This window comes from Denticeps clupeoides, unplaced genomic scaffold, assembly GCF_900700375.1.
Source record: "Denticeps clupeoides unplaced genomic scaffold, fDenClu1.1, whole genome shotgun sequence".
NCBI lineage: Eukaryota > Metazoa > Chordata > Actinopteri > Clupeiformes > Denticipitidae > Denticeps > Denticeps clupeoides.
In genome coordinates, this window is record NW_021630015.1 from 78,906 (window position 1) to 93,964 (window position 15,059).

Genomic DNA, 15,059 nt, shown 5'->3' on the forward strand with positions numbered 1-15,059 from the left:
TTTGAACCGGCAACCTTCTGATTACAGGGCTGCTTAACCGCTAGGCCACCCCTGCCCCCTAAAGTCAGACGCCTTATCCATTAGGCTACGTGGCCATTAGTCAAATCTGGAGTTACGCTGATGGAACAGCTCGCAGTTTCATTACCAGCAGGACGTGGGTGTTTGAGAACAGACTCCTCCCCTCCATCTCTGCCAGCCTCTCTCCTCTTCCTGCTCCTCCCCTCCATCTCCACCTGCCTCTCTCTGCTCCTCCCTCTCTGTCTGTTGCTCCTCCCCTAAATCTCCAATATCCTCTCTATGCTCCGCCCTCTCTGTCTGTTGCTCCTCCCCTCAGTCTCCTCCAGCCTCTCTATGCTCCACCCTCTCTGTCGGTTGCTCCTCCCCTAAATCTCCAATAGCCTCTCTCTGCTCCTCCCTCTTGGTCTCTTTCTGTCCCTCTATCTTCAGCTGCAGCTCACTGTGTGCGGAAGTTCTACTGAGTTCTACAGGAAGATGAACGTCTGGATCTTTGCAGCGCTTTTCCTTCCTCACACGTTTTTACCAGGTAGGTGGAGATTCATGGTTCTTGGTGGTCTGGATGAACTGCAAGACTGGATCTGATTTGATGGAATGCAGCACATGGCCAATCAGCTGAAGCTCCGCCCACCCTATACAAGACACCCGAGATTCTTAATGTGTTTTAACACAAATCTTAAAACTAGATGCAATGAGTTCAATTACAGCACTTTTATGTACAGCACTTTTGAAAGTTCTAAAGAGGAGACTGAAACGGCGATTGATCTTCTGGGATGGAATGATTTCCCATCATGCCGTGGGTTGTCTGGATCCGTGTTCTTCTTCCTCATGTTCACCTGCTCTTCCCCTCCTTCAGCGTGTCTGGCTGCAGACGGCCAGCTTGCCTACAAGCTGATGAAGGACCTGTTCTCCAACTACAGCAGCGCCCTGCGGCCGGTGCAGGACACGGAGGACATCATCAACGTCACCCTGCAGATCACACTGTCACAGATCATCGACATGGTAACCCGAGGACCACACCCTGCTCCACTTTCACGCTCCCCGCCCCTCTTTCAACCCTCTGTGTCATGGCAGGACGAGCGCAACCAGATCCTCACGTCCTACCTGTGGGTCCGCCAGGTGTGGGTGGACGCCTACCTGTCCTGGGACCAGGCGGAGTACGATGGGCTCGATACCATCCGCATACCTAGCAGTTATGTATGGAGACCAGATATTGTCCTATATAACAAGTAGGTCGGCCTGGTATCGGGCCGTCGTGATTTCCACCATCCGTCCCCGTCCCCAGGACGCCGCTCTCTTTCTGCTTCTCGCCGTGAGACAGAAACTGAGGAGTGAAACTTTCCCCTCAAGATGGGGTGAATGTGGGATTAGAAATCGGAATCTCCTGTGTCCAGGTGGTGAGAGGGGAGATTTAAATGTCCCCCTGATTAAATGTCCTTCAGGACAGTGGTGTAATGCTGGCAGGGACTCACACGAAGCCAGAGCAGCGCCACACCGCGCCCACAGAGGAACCCAGTTCGTCTTACACTGCAGTTACACCCAGATTAGGTCTCCTTTACCCTGCAGTTACACCCAGCCATCTGAGAGACTCACCACAGTTCCTCATAATGCTGCTGGACCCTCAAATGTCAGCTTTCTTCATCATCATCGCTGTGCTGAACCTTTTGTGTCTCTCAGTGCAGATGACCAGTTCTCAAGCTCCCTGGAGACCAATGTGGTCATCAGACACGACGGCCAGGTGACATGGGACCAGCCATCCATCACCAAAAGCTCCTGCAGGGTGGACGTCTCCTTCTTCCCCTTTGACTCCCAGCAGTGTCACTTAACCTTCGGTTCCTGGACGCACAATGGTAACCAGATGGATCTTTTCAACACCCTGGACAGCGCTGACCTGACCGACTTTGTGGAGAACGTTGAGTGGGAGGTCCTCGGGATGCCAGCTAAGAAGAGCATGATCCTTTATGGCTGCTGTTCAGATCCCTACCCCGACATCACCTACACACTGCACCTGAAGAGGCGGGCGTCCTTCTACATTTTCAACCTGCTCATCCCCTGCATGCTGATCTCCTTCTTGGCCCCACTCAGCTTCTACCTGCCTGCGGAATCAGGGGAGAAGGTCTCCCTGGGCGTCACAGTGCTGCTGGCACTCACCGTCTTCCAGCTGCTGGTGGCAGAGAGCATGCCGCCATCTGAAAACGTGCCACTCATCGGTGTGTCCACCTCCCACAGGCCACCTCGCACCCACAGTATGTCTGCAAAAGTACTGGGTCACGCCTCCTAGTCCCTGCGTTCAGACCAGATAGCACCAAACATCAACATTCTTCTAAAGAGGTTCTGTCATGGGGTGGCGCTTCTCCATGAGTCAGTTGGTGAAATGTCATCCCTGTTACATGTCCTCCATCAGCCTGGGTGTCCCAGTACTTTTGTAATATAACCCAAGGTCCACCTTGTACCTCCAAAACAGCTCTGGCCTATCGAGTCGTGGTCTCCTCTGGACCTCTGAAGGCATCTGGTACCGAGCCATTACATTTACAACAAGAACATTTATTTCATATAAAGCCCATAATCACATACAGTATGTCTCAATGGGCTTTGACGGGCCCTACAGTTGACACCCCCCACACTGGGACTTTAACAGAAAGCCGGAGAAAACAGACGTGTTTTCAGTTTAGATTTAAACACTGAGACGGAGTCTGAGCATCTCTAGCTGCAGATCTTTTAAGTCCTGTATGTTCCTCAAATCTTAAACCATTTCTGTGTTGTCAGGCTGCGTTATCCTGCTGAAAGACACTGTCACCATGATTGGTCACCACCACCATGATTGGTCACCACCACTGCTGCAGATCGGTCAGGGAGCCCATGCTGCATCAGAACTGCACCATGGGCTCCCTGACCGATCTGCAGCAGCACAGCCCCATTCACTGAACCAGAACCAGAATTACCGTTCCCAACGGTTCAGATCTGGTCTCCATCAGAACACCAACCATGAGTGAGCCATGTCCACCTATGACCCTGTCACAGGTTGGACCACTTTAAAGACCTGCAGATTTAGAGATGCTTTGATCTAGCCGTCCTTGTCAAAGTTGCTCAGATCCGTACAGCCGGCCATGTCCCCACGATTTGTTCACTTGCTGTGACTTGATCTCAGATATTTCTTATTCATCTCTACATGAAGAAGGCCTGGAGCAGCAGCACTTCATCCTGCTCTTCATCGGTTTTTCTCCTGGTCGCTGATGCGGCTCTTCGTCAAGTTTAATGATTGACGCAGCTGCAGTCCTGTCTCTGCTGACCTCGCTGTCTCTGCCTCCACAGGAAAGTACTACATTGCCACGATGACCATGATCACCATGTCCACAGCCGTGACCATCTTCGTCATGAACATCCACCACTGCGGGCCGGAGGCGCGGCCCGTCCCAACGTGGGTGCGGCGCCTCGTCCTGCACTACCTCGCCCGCATCTGCTTTGTGTACGAGAAGGGTGAGCGCTGCATGGGCATCCAGCCTGAGAAAGCTGAGACTCCGCCCACTGCCAAGGAGGTGGGAGGCGGCCAGAAAGACACCAATCACCTGGACCCGGGACCTGAGACAGGCAGTGAACCTCTTCTCCTCCCATCGCCACCGCCCAGAGCAGCAGGCTGCCACAGAGAAGGAACAGCTGTGTGGGCGGAGCCAGAGGCAGGGCCAAAGGGAGAGGGTGGGGTTATAGGAGATATGGGATGGGGACAGGGCGTGTCCCACCTGCTGCTCCGGCAGATCGAGTTCATTGCTAAGTGTTACCACGACCAGCGCTCCACCCAGCAGCGGACCGGCGAGTGGCGCAAGGTCGCCAAGGTCATGGACAGCTTCTTCATGTGGCTCTTCTTCATCATGGTCTTCCTCTTGAGTCTTCTCATCATAGGAAAAGCCATCTAAGCAGGAGAAGCTCACACACCTCATCATGCCACAGATCTTCTCCACAGTTCCTTCATATTTTTCAAAAAAAGATCAAATATCAGACGAGAGAATGCAAATGGACATCATGAATCATGGATGTGGAGAAAATAACGGATAAAATGAAGATGTTTGGTAGAAGAAGTCTTTTCATTATGAGCTGACCTCTGTTGTTCTCGCTGACCCTGTGCATGAGAATCACCTGTAATTAGAATCTGTTTTTAATGTTATAGTTATAGCACATTATCAAATTCTGACATAAAAAGAAATAAAAACCGGACAAATACCTCCTGCTCGTTTCGTTGTCCCCCTGTTTGACAGACGCAGAATAAAGCAGGTTTGGTGAGAAGCACCACAAGATGTCAGTCTAGCATTGTGGCCAAGAACTGCAAACCAAATAAAAAAAATAAAATGATATTAATAATCACCGAATCATACGGGAAGGACAGGTCCTTTAGATCCGAACCATTTACAGCATTTACCAGACGCCCTTATCCAGAGCGACTTACAATCAGTAGTTACAGGGACAGTCCCCCCTGGGGACACTCAGGGTTAAGTGTCTTGCTCAGGGACACGATGGTAGTAAGTGGGATTCGAACCCGGTTTTTCTGGTTCACTAGGCTACGAACCTACCCGAACCTACCCGACCCGACCCGACCCGACCCGGGCCAAGATTTTCCAGCTGGAGTCCTGCACTCCTCGCAGTCACCAAAAGAAGCTTCTCAGCAGCTTGCGAGCCTGAAGCTGACACAGCACGAGATGAACAACGTCCTCAGAACCAGATCTGACGTAGAAGAGATGAATTTCCCTCAGATCAGATGAGCTGGCGGCTCAGCACCATGAAAATTCACGCCGCATGATATGTGCATGATTGTAGGTTCATTCATGTTTATAATACAAATTATTAAAAGGTTTTGAGACACAGATACAACATTGACATCGCAAATCATCAGGAAATTAATTTAAAACAGCTCATTTTAATTACATTAGATTAATCTACATTTACATCTTCAACATTCCAGTCTTCATCTGCTGGGTCACGTCCGCGAGCTGGCGGGAGAATGAGGCGCAGAGGCGGGACTAAACAGGGAAAAAGGCGACAAGTTAAACAAACCCGCAGGCGTGTGGCGAGGACCAGAACGGAGAACAACTAACACACATAAAACGGCTGCTCAGAAGTTCCTTATTAATGTCCTGCTGTCGTCCAGCTGCACCCAATCCTGGCAGAGCCAGAGCAGCACATCAGTGGAGAAGGTGGGGCGGACGGTGTCCTGCTGTGTCCCCGGACCCTCTGGCAGGGCGGCCTCGGTCCCTCCAACCCGCACACAAGTCAGGGCCGAACCTTCCACCCGGTTGGTGTCCTGGGTGGTGCCTTCTGAGCACATGCAGCCCCCAACCCGTACCGCTGTCATGTGTGTCACTTCACTGTGGGGTGGTGGTGGCCTAGCGGGTAACACACTCGCCTACGAACCAGAAGACCCAGGTTCAAACCCCACTTACTACCATCGTGTCCCTGAGCAGGACACTTAACCCCGAGTGTCTCCAGGAGGGGACTGTCCCTGTCACTACTGACTGTAAGTCACTCTGGATAAGGGCGTCTGGTAAATGCTGTAAATATAATGTATTTTTAGATCATTACACAGTCCGATTCCAACATAGAAGCGAAAAACTACCCAACTGCCTCTGAAGTGTTGGTCTGAGTTTGTTCCATTTCAGTCTTTTCGTGTCAATTTTTATTCAAAATCCTGCTTTCCAGAAACCGGGAAACATCCAGTAACACGACGACATGACCACGACTTACTAAACGTGACAGTAGACTGAGAGGTAGTGGATGCAGTGGTGGCCCAGTTATCAGAAGGTTGCAGGCTCGAATCCCGATCTGCCAAGGAGCCACTGAGGAATGTTTTCCCAAAAAGATCATATTTACTGTATATCCTAATATCTATTTGCATACCAATAAAGATTTTGAACACCATGCACACTGAATTTGAAATCGTTTTCAGCAGTTTTATTTTTTCATTGTGTTTTTACTTTTCATTTGACTTGATCTTTCTCTGCTTGCTCTTGGACATGGAGTCCAGTAAAACTGTCCCTAAAAAATAGCTGTTACTTTATACTTTTGTACTTTAGGTATGTTTTAGATCCTGTATGTTTTACTTTAAGTTGGGTAAAAGACAACTTGTACCTGTCTTTTTAAACACAGGTATCTATACTTGTACTTGGGTGAAGAATGTGTGTGTTTTTGACACCGTCTACATGGCAGCCTGACATTTGGCGTTCTGTAGTCCCATAAATCCCCTGTACTTTCTCATCTCTGTTCAAGTTGCAGATGGACAACTGGCTGGTGAACGCCAGTCACTGTGGACAAGCAAAGCCAATAAGTACCAGAGATTTCTCGTGGTTGATCTCCTGATGGATCCCATGAACCCAGGCCTGGTAGGTAAGAAACTCACCTACAAACCAGAAGACCACAGAGTCCCAGTTTTGAACCCCACTTACTACCATCGTGTCCCTGAGCAAGACACTTAACCCTGAGTGTCTCCAGGGGGGGACTGTCCCTGTCACTACTGAGAGTAAGACACTCTGGATAAGGGCGTCTGGTAAATGCCAGAAATGTAAATGTTGTAATCTCATAAATTGTTGTTTTTCTTTCCCCATCTCCTTATTTCTATTTTTATAAACATAAAATTCTCATCTGAAGAGCACCTTCTACAGTGACGGTGACGCAGTGCAGGACAGGACATATTCATGGTACTGCCCGGCAGGGTCATCACAGGTCAAGTCGCAGCATCTCGCCATGACACCGTACAGACATGTTCTGTTAATGAAGCGCGGGGGAACTGGAATTCAAGCCAGAACTTTATTAGAAGGAAACAGACTGGTTATCGTTCGCCTGATCTCTTTTGACTGAATCCCATAAATGAGCGGGTTGAGAACTCCCGGGATGACGGCCAGCAGCACCGACGCTGGTTTCCTGTACTCGGAATGTTCTGGGAAGCGGTGCAGTATTGCCACCACGCCTCCGGCCGCCAGGATGACCAGGTAGGCGGTGAGGTGAGAGCTGCACGTCTGAAGGGCCTTGCTGCTCAGCCCTTTGCTTTTGCTGCTCAGACAGACGGCGGTAATTTTGCTGTAGGTGAGCGCCATGCTTCCCATGGACAAGGTTAGGAGGACCACGGAGAACATCAGGCCATAAACGTTGTTGATGGCAACGTTCTCACAGGACAGCTTGAACAGAGACGCGTTGTCACAGTACGGGTTGGCGATGAGGGTTCTGCAGCGGTTGAGTCGGATGGTCAGGCCCAGCAGGATCGCGACCAGGACTGCTGACACTCCCCAGGCAGAGACGGACAGCAGGACCACCGTCCTGTTGCTCATGATTGTGGCGTATCTCAGAGGGTTGCATATGGCTACATATCTGTCGAAGGCCATGATCATCAGAATGGTGTGTGATGTGGTGCCAAACAAGTGTGCAAAAACCGCCTGAACCACACACTCAGCGTAGCTGATCAGTTTCTCCGCTTCTGGTTTCAGTAAATCGGTCAGCAAGCGAGGGATCAGGATGGTGTTTCCCAGAACGTCGTTAAACGGAAGGTTACAGAACAGAATGTACATGGGCTCATGAAGGCTCTTCTCCAGGGTGATAATAACAATGATGCCGACATTGGCCACCATAACAAACATGTAAATGAGCAGCATAATGACAAACACGGGGTACAGGGACTGCTGGGTGACCTTCAGGCCCTCGATCTCCAGAATGGGGCTGTTGAAGGTCAGGTTCTCCATGAGGAGGCTGAAAAAATATGAAGACATTCACACGTTCATGAAGTCACATGATCAGTCATAGAATAAAATACAAATGTTCACAGAGCAATGCAACTGATAGAAAAGACAAGATATTCCCATTTTCAATCAGAATAATTTCTGAAGAGAATAAAAATGACACAACCATTGAGATTATGTACAGTTGTACTGTATATCTTACATTTGTAATGTTTGCATATATATATTAGAACTGCCTATGTCTGTGACTTCTGGTTTTGTGCTGATCCTCTTCAGTCTGAACGAAGTATCACTTGGTCACCAATGCTTGTCTTGCATTTAAGCACCACTCCTGGGATAGAACCTCCCAATAACATCCCTGCTCTGACACCTACTGCAGGTTCACTCCACCCTGGGGGTGTCAACTGTAGGGTTGGTCAGCCAGGAAAGCCTATTAGGTAAGACACTCACCTACGAACCAGAAGACCACAAAGTCCCAGGTTCAAACCCCACTTACTACCATCGTGTCCCTGAGCAGGACACTTAACCCTGAGTGTCTCCGGGGGGGGGGGACTGTCCCTGTAACTACTGCTAGTAAGGCACTCTGAGTAAGTGCATCTGGTAAATGTGAATGTTGTAATCGTATAAATGGTTTTTCTTTCCCCATGTTATTGGAATAACCTTGTATTGAAATAAAGAAGAAACTACCAGCCAACTCTATCTTGGAGATGTTTTAAAGATAAAGTATTTGTCAGATGTCCTTGTTCATAGCAATTTACAATTTGAGAATCTTTCTTTTCCTGGAGATCCTGGAAACAAACGTGACCTGCCTGTTGTTCATCCTGATCTGCTGATCCAGGGTCAGTTTCATGCTTCATGCATGGAACATGGCGCTTCTGATGGTTTCCAATATGCACAAAACTTCATCATCATTGTCATTATCATTATCATATTAAAGATGAGTTTGCTGCTTTATTTTTTATTTGTTGGTGTGAGTTTGCTGGTTTAGTTTTGGTTTGTTGGTGTGAGTTGTTGATTTTTTTTGGTTTTGGTTTCTCTGTACTAGGGCTGCAACAACGAATCGAGTTGGCAACGAATTTCCTAATCGATTCGTTATGTCGCGCGATGCAGAGACGTTTGATGATTAAAAAAAAAAACTTTATTTGAGCGCGGAGCGGAGTGAACACACTCGGTCTCTCTCGCGCACAGATGCTAGCAGAGTTTAGCGCCTCATAGACATAGACATGGGGGGTGGTAGTAGCCTAGTGGGTAACACACTCGCCTGTGAACCAGAAGTCCCAGGTTCAAATCCCACTTACTACCATCGTGTCCCTGAGCAGGACACTTAACCCTGAGTTGCTCCAGGGAGACTGTCCCTGTAACTACTTTACTTTACTTTATTTAGCAGACGCTTTTATCCAAAGCGACTTACAAGAGGAAGACACCAGCAATTCTCGTTCGATTTCTATAGAATATCGAGTTTACAAACTAAGAGCCCTGATAAGGCTTAGACTTGTCATTGAAGAGCATGCTCGGGGATTGTTGGGTGCTAGACTAAGAAAAATTATAATGTATTTATACATTTTGTATTTGTTTATTCAATGTGTACGCATGTGCTTGTGTAAGTGTTAGATTTGTCTGTAATATTTTTGGAATAAGAGGGTTTTCACCTGCTTCTTAAAAGTGGTGATGGTCTCGGCTAGTCGTGTGGAGGAGGGCAGGTTGTTCCACCAGCCAGGGACAACAACGGAGAACAGAGATGGTTGGAATCGGAGACCCCGTGAAGAAGGAATTTTTAGTCTCCTTTCGTTTGCCGATCTGAGAGAGCGTGCAGGAGTGTAGCTAGGTAGTATTGTGTTGATGTAGGAGGTAGTGTTGTAGCTTCTGTGCAGGAGTGTAGCTAGGTAGTAGTGTGTTGATGTAGGAGGGTAGTATTGTAGCTTCTGTGCAGGAGTGTAGCTAGGTAGTAGTGTGTTGATGTAGGAGGTAGTATTGTAGCTTCTGTGCAGGGGTGTAGCTAGGTAGTAGTGTGTTGATGTAGGAGGTAGTATTGTAGCTTCTGTGCAGGAGTGTAGCTAGGTAGTAGTGTGTTGATGTAGGAGGTAGTATTGTAGCTTCTGTGCAGGAGTGTAGCTAGGTAGTAGTGTGTTGATGTAGGAGGTAGTATTGTAGCTTCTGTGGCAGGAGTGTAGCTAGGTAGTAGTGTGTTGATGTAGGAGGTAGTATTGTAGCTTCTGTGCAGGAGTGTAGCTAGGTAGTAGTGTGTTGATGTAGGAGGTAGTATTGTAGCTTCTGTGCAGGAGTGTAGCTAGGTAGTAGTGTGTTGATGTAGGAGGTAGTATTGTAGCTTCTGTGCAGGAGTGTAGCTAGGTAGTAGTGTGTTGATGTAGGAGGTAGTATTGTAGCTTCTGTGCAGGAGTGTAGCTAGGTAGTAGTGTGTTGATGTAGGAGGTAGTATTGTAGCTTCTGTGCAGGAGTGTAGCTAGGTAGTAGTGTGTTGATGTAGGAGGTAGTATTGTAGCTTCTGTGCAGGAGTGTAGCTAGGTAGTAGTGTGTTGATGTAGGAGGTAGTATTGTAGCTTCTGTGCAGGAGTGTAGCTAGGTAGTAGTGTGTTGATGTAGGAGGTAGTATTGGTAGCTTCTGTGCAGGAGTGTAGCTAGGTAGTAGTGTGTTGATGTAGGAGGTAGTATTGTAGCTTCTGTGCAGGAGTGTAGCTAGGTAGTAGTGTGTTGATGTAGGAGGTAGTATTGTAGCTTCTGTGCAGGAGTGTAGCTAGGTAGTAGTGTGTTGATGTAGGAGGTAGTATTGTAGCTTCTGTGCAGGAGTGTAGCTAGGTAGTAGTGTGTTGATGTAGAAGGTAGTATTGTAGCTTCTGTGCAGGAGTGTAGCTAGGTAGTAGTGTGTTGATGTAGGAGGTAGTATTGTAGCTTCTGTGCAGGAGTGTAGCTAGGTAGTATTGTGTTGATGTAGGAGGTAGTATTGTAGCTTCTGTGCAGGAGTGTAGCTAGGTAGTATTGTGTTGATGTAGGAGGTAGTATTGTAGCTTCTGTGCAGGAGTGTAGCTAGGTAGTATTGTATTGATATAGGAGGGCGCAGTTCCATTTACAGCCCTGTAGGCAGCATCAAGGATTTGAACTCAATGCGAGCAGCTACCGGGAGCCAGTGGAGGGAGGTAAGAAGAGGTGTAACATGGGTGTATTTTGGCTGATTGAAAATGAGACGGGCTGCCATATTTTGGATCATCTGGAGTGGTTTTATGGTGACTGCAGAGGCTCCAGCCAGGAGAGAGTTACAGTAGTCGAGTTTGGAGATGACCATTGCCTGGACGAGGAGCTGCGTAGCCTGTTGTGAGAGAAAAGGCCGAATCTTGCGAATGTTGTAGAGAGTGAACCTGCAGGATCTAGAGATCGCAGCAACATGATGATTCAAACTCAGTTTGTTATCTATCCAAACTCCAAGGCTTTTTGCAGATGCCGTGGGTGTTAACAATAGCGATCCAATTTGAATTGAAAGGTTTTGCTGAGGAGAATTGTTGCCCGGAAAGATCAAAATCTCGGTTTTGGATAGGTTGAGTTGGAGGTGTCGCTCAGACATCCATGTCGATATGTCTGAGAGGCAGGCCGAAATTTTTGTCGCTATAGTAGCATCTTCTGGGGGGAATGACAGATAGAGCTGGGTGTCTACTGATTGTAAGTCGCTCTGGATAAGGGTGTCTGGTAGATGCCGTAAATGTAAATGTAGACAGCGCAGAGCAAAAATAAAAACCGAGCGGAGGTAGAGGACAGACACATGGCGGCGGCAGGGAAATCTGCGCGAAAATATGCAAAAGCGACATGGCACGGCACGGGAGCACCACGGCAATGATCCAGCACCTGAAACGCAAACACGTTGGAGTGTTTGAGGAGGAAGAAGGGGGTTCAGCAGCAGGGGAAGTCGCTACAGAATCCTACTTTAGTTCCGTTTTGAAGTGAGGAACGTAATGTCCCTGGTCCTGCTGTTTAACTCACCGCGGTGGAGAACTAGATGGGGACTTACAGCGCCACCTACAGGTGTGGAGGGGGTTGAAACAGCGTTCGGACTGTTCTCTGCGTCTCCGCGTGGACGACTCGCCTATTGTGTCCCTGAGCAAGACACTTAACCCTAAGTTGCTCCAGGGGAGACTGTCCCTGTACTGATTGTCGCTCTGGATAAGGGCGTCTGATAAATGCTGTAAATGTAAATGTTTACCCGTCATCCAGCTTGACAGGCATGACAAGTTAGCGTTAGCGCGTTAATAACAGTAGTAAAGCAGGAGTGCTATAGTGCTATATAAAAGATTAAAGACAAGTTTTTATTCACTAGCATTTTTTGGACCATTAATTTTTCAATCTGTTGTCATGTATAGCTACACTGCAAAAAAAGCTTTTCTTACCTAGTAATTTTGTCTCGTTTCCAGTCCAGATATGTAAAAAATCTTAAATCAAGATTACTAGACAAGAAAAATGGCATGAGAAAATTAAGTGATGGTTAAAACTTCTGTTTGAGATTATATCTCATTAATATTAGTTTTCTTACCCCATTGGCAGATAATTTTGCTTGTTTTAAACAACCACTTAATTTTGAGATGTTTTATCAGAAAACAAGACATCATTTTTTATGCTATTTCATGTGTCTAGTAAATGTATTTTGATTTAAGATTTTTTAGAGATTTGGACTGAAATCAGGACAAAACCACTAAGTTAGAAAAGCATTTATTGCAGTGTGTGTGTGTGTCAGTGTGAGAGTTTGTGAGTGTGTGCGTCTGCAAGTGTGTGCATCTGCAGTGTAGTGTAGAGAACAAGTTCTAACATTCAAACAAATCCTGTTAATTTTTCTGATTTGTATTGTTCTTAATTTTTTTATAAATTATTTATTGTTCTGGCAGCTCAGGTGGCACTTTATTAGAAAAAAAAGTCTATATTTGGCAGATGTAAAGCGTACATGTATGTTTTTTGTGTTAGTCCATTTTTATTTTATTTTATTATTATTATAACAGCTCAAGGAGCAACATGTTTGTGCACTTTATAAAGATTTTGGTTCTGTTTTTGAATAAAGGGTTGGAAATGAATGCTTTTCTTGTTTTTTGCTTTTATCCGATTCTACGATAAATAAAAAAATAATCTACAGATTAATCGATTATTAAAATAATCGTTAGTTGCAGCCCTACTCTGTACGTTTGCTGAACCAGCTGAATCCTGTACGTGAAAACACATTTCCACAGATGATAAAGAGTGACAGGCCGTGTTGTGTCATATTTTGAGTGTGATTTGTTCGAGGACGTTGTTTAGCATGTTAGAAAGATGCCCATGAGATACTTGTTATGGGGGGGGGGGTAATATCAGGGGATATTGTCATTATTCTGCTCATCAGTAATGAGCTTGAAAGACATGATAAACATTCATTAGCCTCCATATTTACTGTTTCCTTGAGGATTAATTAATATTTGCTTTTACAAAAAAGAGCCCACAGTAGAGCTCATTATTGGGGTCTGATCCAGTCGCCAGTTTTCCTGCAGGGCCACATGACCCCAGCGACTCTGCAGAAAACAAATTATTATCCACTGTAACATTATGTCTTAATTGACCTGATGAAATCTATTGAAATTCTGGATAGTTATTTTTAATAAAACAGTAGTTTTATTTTCCACAAACAATGACTCCAGGATTTATTCATCTGAGAATAAAGACAATAAATATGAGACTCTGGATTAAGTTGTGGATTCACTATGAGTGGACGATTGTGTTTTTTTGCGATAAATGACTTTGTATGGATATTCTTAGTTCCTGTTGTGGCTCGTCACCATTATCCTGGTTTTACAGACTACGTTCCTGGTTCTGGCTGGTCTGTTTTTGTTCTGAAACCTCAGTTCTTAAACGACTATCCATGTTAAACGTTAACACACTTTCATTGAGACTTCTGTTCATCCAACCCTCATATAGATCCACTTCACTGAATTAACAGTGAGGCAGAGGTGGCCTAGCGGTTAAGGAAGCACTGCTGTGCTGCAGAGTTTCACGGTGACAGTCACATCACTTTAATATAGGTGCTGCATCACCTTCTGTGTTCATAAAGTGCAGTTGAAGAAAGTTTCAAAGTGTTTAAACTCCTCTGAGGGTTGATCACGATCCACTTTATTTCATCAATTTTCCACTTTTAAAGTTTCATGTGGAGCCAATGTCATCATGACCTGAGCTGCACAGTTTGATTGTGATGGTTTGTAGATGGTATGAAGGGATGGTAGTTGCCTAGTGAAAGTGAAATGTTTGTCATTGTGAGACACTGCAGCACAGCACATGGTGACTCAACGAAATGTGTCCTCTGCTTTTAACCATCACCCTTGGTCAGGTTAACCCATGCTTTTAACCCATCACCCATGACAGGCGCCCGGGGAGCTTTGCCCAGTGGCACCTCAGTGGCACCTTGGAGGATCAGAATTCGAACCGGCAACCTTCTGATTACGGGGCCGCCTCCCCGTCAAACCCAATTTACTACCACTGAGTCCCTGAGAAAGAGAAGAGAAGGAGAAGGGATTCTGGATAAGGGCGTCTGGTAAATTCCAGAAATGTAGAAATTTTCTCCACCATCCCCAATATGTGTGTCTCTCCCACCTGTTTCCTGTAGATGGCGGTGCTGAACCTGTACTGCACAACCACTCTCACCACCCTCACTGCAATGATCTTGGACTATCTCATGGTCATCCTTGCTACCACGGCATTGTGACCCTGTCAGAACAGCAGCACATCACTGTTGGTATCTGACCACTTACTGACTTTGTGGCTTTTTCCCAACATTTCTTCATTTCTCCATGTGAGATTTTTGTTGTATAGAAAGGGTTAAAGGGTGCGGAGTTTAAATATAGAGTGAAGTGATTGTCATTGTGATACACAGCAGCACAGCACAATGTGTACACAATGAAATGTGTCCTCTACATTTAACCCATCACCCTTGGTGAGAAGTGGGCAGCCATAACAGGCGCAGTGTGTGGGGACCGGACCTTCATCAAGGGGACCTCAGTGGCACATTGGTGGATCGGGATTCGAACCAGCAACCTTCTGATTGCAAGGCCGCTTCCTTAACTGCTAGGCCACCACTGGCCCGTGAACTGTACTGTTTGAACTGTAGAGTCTGTCAAAGCCCACTGACATGTGATTTGGTGATAAATGAAAAATAAATTCTGTTGTTACTGTGGTTAATTATCCATCATTATCCACCACCACACTGCTACGTTACCTCTACTGGATCCCAAAATCTGCTCCATCCGGCCACTGCAACTAATACAGAACCCAGCAGCACCTTCCCAACTTCTCCACACCACCACACTGCTACGTTACCTC

At 46.6% G+C, this 15,059-nt stretch overlaps 2 protein-coding genes and 1 long non-coding RNA gene across 4 annotated transcripts; 1 reads left to right on the forward strand and 2 right to left on the reverse strand.

Moving 5' to 3' along the window:
• The first annotated feature begins 427 nt into the window (after window positions 1-427).
• On the forward strand, window positions 428-4,219 carry LOC114780416 (neuronal acetylcholine receptor subunit alpha-10). 2 transcript variants are annotated; one of them, XM_028967703.1, is made up of 5 exons: window positions 428-544; window positions 872-1,017; window positions 1,090-1,244; window positions 1,693-2,225; window positions 3,328-4,219. In XM_028967703.1, the coding sequence occupies exons 1-5, from the start codon at window positions 493-495 to the stop codon at window positions 3,924-3,926; spliced, it is 1,485 nt and encodes a 494-aa protein (XP_028823536.1). In that variant the 5' UTR covers window positions 428-492; the 3' UTR covers window positions 3,927-4,219. The 2 variants fall into 2 exon arrangements, with proteins under 2 accessions (XP_028823536.1, XP_028823534.1); XM_028967701.1 differs by lacking the exons at window positions 428-544; window positions 872-1,017 and having other exon boundaries at window positions 1,173-2,225.
• Window positions 3,889-4,320, reverse strand: LOC114780417 (uncharacterized). Its single transcript, XR_003747180.1, has 3 exons — window positions 4,232-4,320; window positions 4,110-4,129; window positions 3,889-3,976 (listed from the first exon to the last, which is right to left on the reverse strand). It is a non-coding gene; the product is annotated as an uncharacterized LOC114780417 (long non-coding RNA).
• Window positions 4,321-6,603: 2,283 nt separating this feature from the next.
• On the reverse strand, window positions 6,604-7,996 carry or70b1 (olfactory receptor, family 70, subfamily B, member 1). Its single transcript, XM_028967665.1, has 2 exons — window positions 7,930-7,996; window positions 6,604-7,737 (listed from the first exon to the last, which is right to left on the reverse strand). Exons 1-2 carry the CDS (start codon window positions 7,944-7,946, stop codon window positions 6,792-6,794), a joined length of 963 nt encoding a protein of 320 aa, XP_028823498.1. The 5' UTR covers window positions 7,947-7,996; the 3' UTR covers window positions 6,604-6,791.
• Between the last annotated feature and the right edge of the window lie 7,063 nt (window positions 7,997-15,059).